The 7,757-nt window shown below is 31.6% G+C and overlaps 1 protein-coding gene across 2 annotated transcripts; it reads right to left on the reverse strand.

The window, feature by feature from the left end:
• Positions 1 to 890: 890 nt before the first annotated feature.
• On the reverse strand, positions 891 to 6,444 carry LOC101504455 (transcription factor TGA2.3-like). Of its 2 annotated transcripts, none has more exons than XM_004493344.4 (12): positions 6,313 to 6,444; positions 5,702 to 5,840; positions 4,527 to 4,630; positions 4,329 to 4,402; positions 4,055 to 4,243; positions 3,830 to 3,880; positions 3,698 to 3,757; positions 3,486 to 3,563; positions 3,311 to 3,362; positions 2,100 to 2,371; positions 1,728 to 1,976; positions 891 to 1,516 (listed from the first exon to the last, which is right to left on the reverse strand). In XM_004493344.4, the coding sequence occupies exons 2-12, from the start codon at positions 5,800 to 5,802 to the stop codon at positions 1,370 to 1,372; spliced, it is 1,377 nt and encodes a 458-aa protein (XP_004493401.1). In that variant the 5' UTR covers positions 5,803 to 5,840; positions 6,313 to 6,444; the 3' UTR covers positions 891 to 1,369. The 2 variants fall into 2 exon arrangements, with proteins under 2 accessions (XP_004493401.1, XP_012569330.1); XM_012713876.3 differs by lacking the exon at positions 6,313 to 6,444 and adding an exon at positions 6,172 to 6,310.
• Between the last annotated feature and the right edge of the window lie 1,313 nt (positions 6,445 to 7,757).

The following is a 7,757-nucleotide window of genomic DNA, read 5'->3' on the forward strand; positions in this document are numbered from 1 at the left end:
GAAAGAGTGAGAGGAATGAAATATATATTTATAAAATGACAAAAATATCCCTAGATAAAAAAGAGAAAAGATGAGATAATAAAAAATATAAAATAAATTATAAATATTTATTCTATGGATAGAAAAATAACTTGTAATTGAAACAATTCTGATTTATTTACCAACTATTAGTAATAAAAATTATTTTAATTGATAGAATGTAAAAATAAAAATAAATTAATTAGTGTAATAATAGTATTATAGTAATTTCAAACAAAATCTGTAGGTTTCACTCCATTTCCTGGATTCCTTTTTGTTGTGGGGTCCACATATATTTCTTTCTTTCTTTTCTGATTAATAATTTTCCAAAAGAGCGAAAGAGTCTCAATTTTCGTAGATTCCCTTTCCAGAGTTTTCTCTTCCTTCACTTTTCTCTTCATCCAAACTTATAGTTGGCCAATAATTTTGAAGCATTTAAACGTAAGTCTACCAAATAAGTACTTACAAGGTGTTGTACCAAAAAAAGTACTTGGAAGGTGATCAATATCTGATTTATAATATTATGCAACATTGAAGTAATTAGCTTGGAAGTTAGTTATAGTGTAAGAAAATAGCATCAATACCAATTTGTCTTGACAACCTAGAAGTGGACTAACTCGGTTTACCCAATCAAATCGACATTGAAAATTATGATAATTGAAGATTAAGTGAACTATGATGTCTAGTTATGTTTTTACAAACCATAAACATATTTTGTTTGTATTCATGTTAATGGCTATCATTGGCATCATTGAGTTGTCATCAAGATGGATATTCTTGCATTCCATTCATTGTAATTTGCATATTGTTTTTCGCATAACATTAGAATTGCTACTAATTGAAAGTCTACCAGAACAAGAAGATAAACTATATACAAATATATTTGCCACAAGACATATTGATCTACTAGTCAGTAATGTGTTTCCAATACAACAAGAGAAAAACGTATATATACATACACCAATGTGCAACCACAAACCATAAAGCATAAAAATAAACTACAAGAGAGGAAATAACCCTCAAATAAAGCTTGATTTCTGGAATACAATGAACAGCTGTAACCTAAAATACAAATACTATTTCTACATTTTCCCCCCTTCAACTCTATCTATCATACACCTATATAATAATAATCAAATTATTATTGAGACTATTTTTCAAAGCATAGAAAAGCTTAAAGAAAAATGTTGTACCACACCAGCAGTAGGTGGAGGAGAATAGAAAAATCATAGTATCTAATGTTTACAAGCACCACAACTAGGCTTCTTCTTCACAACAGGGATTCATTCCCAAAAAGACGTCCCGCTTCATGCAGAACGTTGAAAGAACATAAATAGAGCTTAGAAACATTTCACTCTCTTGGCCGCGCAAGCCATAGAGAACTCAGGGCTCGCAGCCGGGAGAAATAATCGCTTATTGCGAGAAGAGCTCGAGCTGATTGCCTAGTTGTTAATATTCGAAGCATTTGTTGCAACGTTTGCTGCCGCAGATTATCAGCCTAAAAACATGAAGGAAAAAGAAAAGAAAAAAGGAACTGATAAATATTATAAGGTATAACTTGTAACTACTTTTCTTGGAAGAATTTGAGAATCAACAACATGAAATCTGAAGTCCACCTAATATTCAGTTCTAAGCTCTTGATTTCTCATTTCAAAGAGATGAAAGTTGAGATAAAGGAATAGATTGGAAAAAAGCGGACAGTAAATTACCTGGCGAAGAAACCCCTCGAGAGTACCAAGCTTTCCCATAGCCATAGCCATTTGCCCCATGTAATTTGCCACATTTCCAGAAGAATTTGATGGATTGGGTGAACCATTAGCTAATGTCTCAGAGAGTGATTGCTGCAATGCATCCATTCCTTGGGAGAGAGCATCTTCAGCCTGTTGAGATGACTGTTGCAAGTTGTAGATGCCCATTAACTGTTGCTCGGTTAATGGCTCCAAATGACTTACTAGAAGCTGCAACAGGGTCAATCAAGTTTTAGATCGGCATAACATGACATACTTGTTAGTATTTCAGCACATTACAAACTAGAAAAAGCTTTTAAAACATAGAGAATAAACAAATGAGGAATTTCTCACCTTAAGAAGTTCGGATGAGCGGAAGCCACCTATCCACATGAAACACCTCTCAGCTGGAGTCTTCCACATTCCTGATAGAATGTGGAAAACGTCAGCTTTTGCTGCAATACCTTTCAGCCTGTAGATATCTTCAAATTGAGTCATGAAATTGTCGACAATGGTACGGAGTTCAATATCCCCAGCATGAGAATTTATTGCAGCCCTTAGCTCATTGGTTTGCCTATTATGCTCTTCTAACCATCGTGCGTATTCTACATCAAATGCCATTGCGCCTGCATACCAAGATCATTCCCACAATTTAGGTTCTGTACACAGAACAAACTACAGAAAAACTCTGCATGTGACTATCCATGGTATCAACTGCCATTTTGTCAGAGTTCAGAATCAATCACAGGCTTGCATGACAATGAAAACGGATCCCCTAACTTTGATGTTTGGTGACTTTAGTGTATTTTGGGAGAAAATTGATGATTAAAATAAATTAATAAAAATTATTTGAATGTGCGAGAAAGCTTGATTAAGAGAGAGATGGAAAGAAAGCTACCAAAAGGTAGGGGATCCTAGTCTGCACGACAACATACATGAGATGCTGGCCCATCAGAGAGAGAAACTAAAACTAAGTTCTAACAATTATATTGAACAGGGAGGTATTCAAGTGCAAAAGGCAAGATGAAACCAAATAAAAGATTGGAATCACGGTATATGTAATTCAAATAAAAGGTTCTGTGTTTTCACAGGAAATTTGAATTCTTTAATGAAAACAGAAACATATCACAGATGTCGTGGAGTACTTATTACATACAGACTATTTGTAGAGAAATGAGCACTAGAACAGGATAAGAGACGATGATCCATTCCCGTGAAGTTATATGCCACTGATAGCTATGAGATTTTGGACACGGTGTTTACATGAAATAGCAGAAGTTATACATAGGTTCATATGACCTACATGTGCATAAAGCTATCTTTCAAGGATTATATGGACATATTTAATCCTTAAATCATGAATCTATGAATCAAAGCTTAATTCGACAATTAAGAATGTCAAGCCAATAGTTAATGGCTTTGGCATTTGCTATAGCCACAGCTTTAAATCTAAATGTTATCGGACTCAAAAGTAACCACAAACCTCTCCAAGTAGAACGGACTTCACTGCAATAAAAATTTACAAGCTTGATGCACACAATTGGAGGTAAAAGAAGATTAAATACCATTTCCACTCATTGAATGGGTCTGCTCTCCTGTGCTTGAAATAAATATTCCCTATAAAAGATTAATAACCAAATCATCACATAATATAGTAACATAACCAGATTAACCATAGCCACAAAATGATAAGTATCAGATTTTGAACGACAGATGGTGAATTAAAAGGCATAACCAAACCTGCTGGCGTGCTCGCTGTAGCTCTTGCTCCAGTTGCGTCAGTTTCAGCCTACTGCTCTCTAATTGTTGCACGTATGCCTGAATGAATAGAAAGAAGGATTTGAAAAATTAGTAACCAAATAGTATGCAATATATTGAGAAAAAACTAACCAACTTACAACAGAAGAAAATATTTACAAGTTCATTTACAATTAATATAAAAAAATCTGTACCTTTTTCCTCAGTCGGCTTTTTCTGGCAGCCTCACGATTTTGAGCTAGCCGTCTTAACGTCTGAATGAAAGCAAAATTTAACATATAGTAACAAATGCTTATGTTTATGTGAATATAATTACGTTATATAACCTTTTGATCCGATTTATCTTTTGATCTTTCACTTGAATCTCCCCTTTCAAGCTGCAAAATTAAAAGCGAAGAAAAATAATCTATTAGAGAACAAAAAAGTGTGGCTTTGATTGTTTGAAGATAGTTGAACAATTAGATCAAAATACTATTTTGAATATCACATCATAATGAATAGATAAATTTCCAGATTCAGAATAAACTGTATGATTTAAGTAAAGAAATCACCATTCGATTTTTGTCTTCTGTATCATCTGTTGAAGTATCAGGGCTTCCATCAGCCATGTTGGACTCTCCCCAGTTCTCACGATGGCCACCAGATGTTGAAGCCAAATTTGGCTGTGAGTCTCTTTGTAATTGTAATGTCTGAGACCCAGCAATTGCAGCAGAGAGATTTATATCCGAGTTTGCAATTGACTGTATCTTGCATGTAAGATCAGAGCGTGAAATGCAGAAATTCATCATATTTTGCATTTTATTGATTATTGGAGTACAACTTTACCTTACTTAAAGCACCAAATTGAATATCGGCACCTAAAGCTTGGCTATTTGATTTCATTTGATTAAACACTGGATCTGGAAAATAATATACAAGTAAATAGGTTAATAGAGGATTCGTAACAAATAAATAGATAACAAAATAAGTTCACACCAAAACAAAAAGGGGTTAAAAAAAGAGATCGAAATGCGAGCAACATACTTCTGCTCAGATTCATGGCATCCTCAACACGAAATCCAAGAGATTGTTCAAGGGCTCCAAATTCAGAAATTCGAGAAGGATGAATATTAGTTCCTTCCATGCCCCTGAAAACCAACATCATGACAAAATGTTAAAAAAATTATGTTGAATATATATCCGATTATCCAAAGCAAAAAGCAGATATCTCTGTAGCCAATAATATAATCCATGTTTTGAAGCAAAAACATGTCCAACTTTGATACTCAAGATCTAACAACAAATCCACAAGAAAGTATGAACACGAAAAGTAATAGCAATCTTCTAAGAAAAGGTAAAGCCACAAAAAGTAAAGAGAGTCTATAATAAGGTCATACAGTTTCAACTTCCAAGAATTAGAAGAAACTGACATTCCGCATCAGTGAGGACCAATGAATTAACAGCAGTATATGAAGTATACACGAGTATTCATTTAAACAGTTTTAAAAAAAAGAGATTTGTGACCGTGGTTTGAGCCACCATGACGATTCTCTATAATACTAAGGTATGCGACACTTAAAACCTTGTTCATTTCTGCTCTAAAATTAAGAATTCCCAACAGTTAATAAATAGTAAAATTAAAATACAACACTTTTTTTATCCTTTTCACCCTACCCACTTTCCTTTGCAATATTGCAAACAAATAAACCCTAACTTCAACAACATAGCTCTACAATAACAAGCAAAATTTCTACTAGTATATTACTATACTCCTATTAACTATACAAACCATCAAGGTTTTAAATAGTGGCCGCGTCAAGTATTTCAGAGTTTCAGCTGTATTGGATTGATGTTGTCACAGCGTGAATTAATCACAACATTGCACAAATCTTAATAAAATGAATTGTAATATCATATAATATATAATCTTGGTTGAGAGATCAGAGAATATCAGAACTAGAGAATGAGGTAAGGTAGTGTCTACTCTAGATGCATTCTAAAGATGTGTTTTTTATCCATTCGCTGGCATGATCATTTACAGCAATTTTTCTTCACATCCTAAAAAACCTTTTAGTGGCGGACAGTTTTTTAAAACCTTGCAAATCATCTAAAAGCGCATAAAAAGAAACTTAAACAAAAATTGACACTAGAAATCTATAACAAGACCAACCAAAAAAGTAACATAATCATTAAATAAAAGGGACATCAGAGAAATTTACATGGAATTAGGAGGCAATGGAGGAGCGTAGCTTGGCATCCCGTTAACAACTTTGTCAGTGTTTTCACTGCTCACGTTTACAATTCTACGTCTACTACCCATCAATAACCATCTTCTTATCTTATCTCTTCTTCACAAACCTTAAACACATTTAAAAAAAGCACATAAATTTAGTCAAACTCAAAAAAAAAAAAAACTAAGCACAAAATCTTCAACAAGTAAACCAGAATTTAACATAAATATATATTTATATTCTCTATGATGCTAAAATAAATGAATTAAGACAAAACCGCGAAAATTTCGTTGGCATAATAACATTAACAACAAAATAAGTGTCGGAAAAACAGAGAAAAAATTAAAATCCGTACAACTACTAGTTACAAAGGACAAAATTTTGAAACTAAAAAATCCAAAAAATACTACGAACACAAAAAAAAAAATTGATTTTGAAAATAAAAATAAAAGGCCCACCTTGTAAAAACAAAGCTGAACACCATGAAATGAAAAAGAGAAGCTAAAAAAACTTGATATAAAAAAGGGTAAAATTAAAAAAAGTGATCTTTAATAGAATTTTGGAAGAGAAAATGAAACTGGGAGAGGTTTAAGGAATACCCAGAAGAAGAAATCGGTGGGGAAATAGAGCTGCAAACCCTAACCAGTGAAAAGTCGAAGATAAATACTGAGACTTATTGACTTTTTTTGATCGAAAAGGAATAAAAAACAACTTTAATATTTTATTGTTAATGATGTTACACAGTGTAATTTCGTCTCTAACCCTGGAAAAATCAAATCGAATTTTTTTTTTTAAATTACTCGCATTTGTTTATTTGGTGATTGATTATGGTTATTATTATGATGATTGAAAACAATTCTAATTAATTAACTATAATGTGTTTGTTACCTCAAGCGCATGTTGAAAGAGGAGCATGAAGTTTATCTTTTTGGTGTAATAATAATGATAATAATAATAATAATAATAATAATAATAATAATAATATTAATAATAATTATAGTTATGTAATATTTTATGAATGAATAATAAAGAGAGAGAGGGAGTGGAGGAAGCGTGACGTTGAGACAATTCCAATTTCTTGCATACGTCTTTTTCATCTAAAACTATCATCCACTTTTTTTCAACAAAATATTTCCTCTTTTCCTCTCTTTAAATTCCTTCGTCAAAAAAAGAACTCTGAACTATACCTATACACCTAAGAAGCACGGTCAATTACCCTAAACTATACAAATAAAAATTATTAAAAAATATCGTTTTTAATTCATAAATTTAAAACAAAATCTACATGTCAAACAAAACATATCTTACACAGAATTGTCTATTTTAAAACACTTTTTATGATGATACAATAGTTATATTAATAAAACGGTGAATTACTGCTATAAATAAAAAGAAAATACTACCAATTAGTACTTCAAACTTAGTAAGATACTAAAAATATAAATTTAATAATAAACATAGTACATTTAACTCCTTAAATTTTGATCTTTTTATGTAATTTTTACTCACCTTGTGCACTTAAGAAGTTTAATGGGAGCAACATGGATTCATTTGGCGTATTTGATGTCTCCTGAGGATCAAACAACAGCTAAGGGCAATGATTTTACTTTGTGTAAACAAAAAAAAGTAGTGCTAAGGGTTTCATTGTGCTTTTGAATACGTGAATTATAATTATAACCATGATTTGAATTGTACCCGAACATTAAATCCAATCATATCATATTTAAATACTACAATAATGGATGTGATTCACTTTCTTGAAAGTTTTCTTTAATGCAATTTTCACTCCTTAAAGCTTGTATTAGTAAAAACAGCAACACTATAATTATAATTAAATTATATTGCACTAACTAATAAAAAATATTGACATTCTATAACTAAAATATCAATAATTAATTATTAACATCGACTATTTTTTTATAAAATATATATATATATATATATATAATGATAAAAATAAATAATTAGTGCTTTAAATTTTACAAAATTATTAGTGTTTCTAGATTATATTTGTCTCTTATTTTGTTAAGACGTTTCACTCTTT

Source organism: Cicer arietinum, chromosome 3 (assembly GCF_000331145.2).
Source record: "Cicer arietinum cultivar CDC Frontier isolate Library 1 chromosome 3, Cicar.CDCFrontier_v2.0, whole genome shotgun sequence".
NCBI lineage: Eukaryota > Viridiplantae > Streptophyta > Magnoliopsida > Fabales > Fabaceae > Cicer > Cicer arietinum.

Bases quoted from the DNA above. Each gene is read 5' to 3' on its own strand.
- LOC101504455 (XM_004493344.4), bottom strand. From the start codon at position 5,802: ATGGGTAGTAGACGTAGAATTGTAAACGTGAGCAGTGAAAACACTGAC. The intron at 3,881-4,054 runs GTGATTTCTTTA...TTAATTTTGCAG, and splicing joins CAGAAGACAAAAATCGAATG to CTTGAAAGGGGAGATTCAAG. The intron at 2,372-3,310 runs GTATTTAATCTT...CTTGGTATGCAG, and splicing joins CCATTCAATGAGTGGAAATG to GCGCAATGGCATTTGATGTA.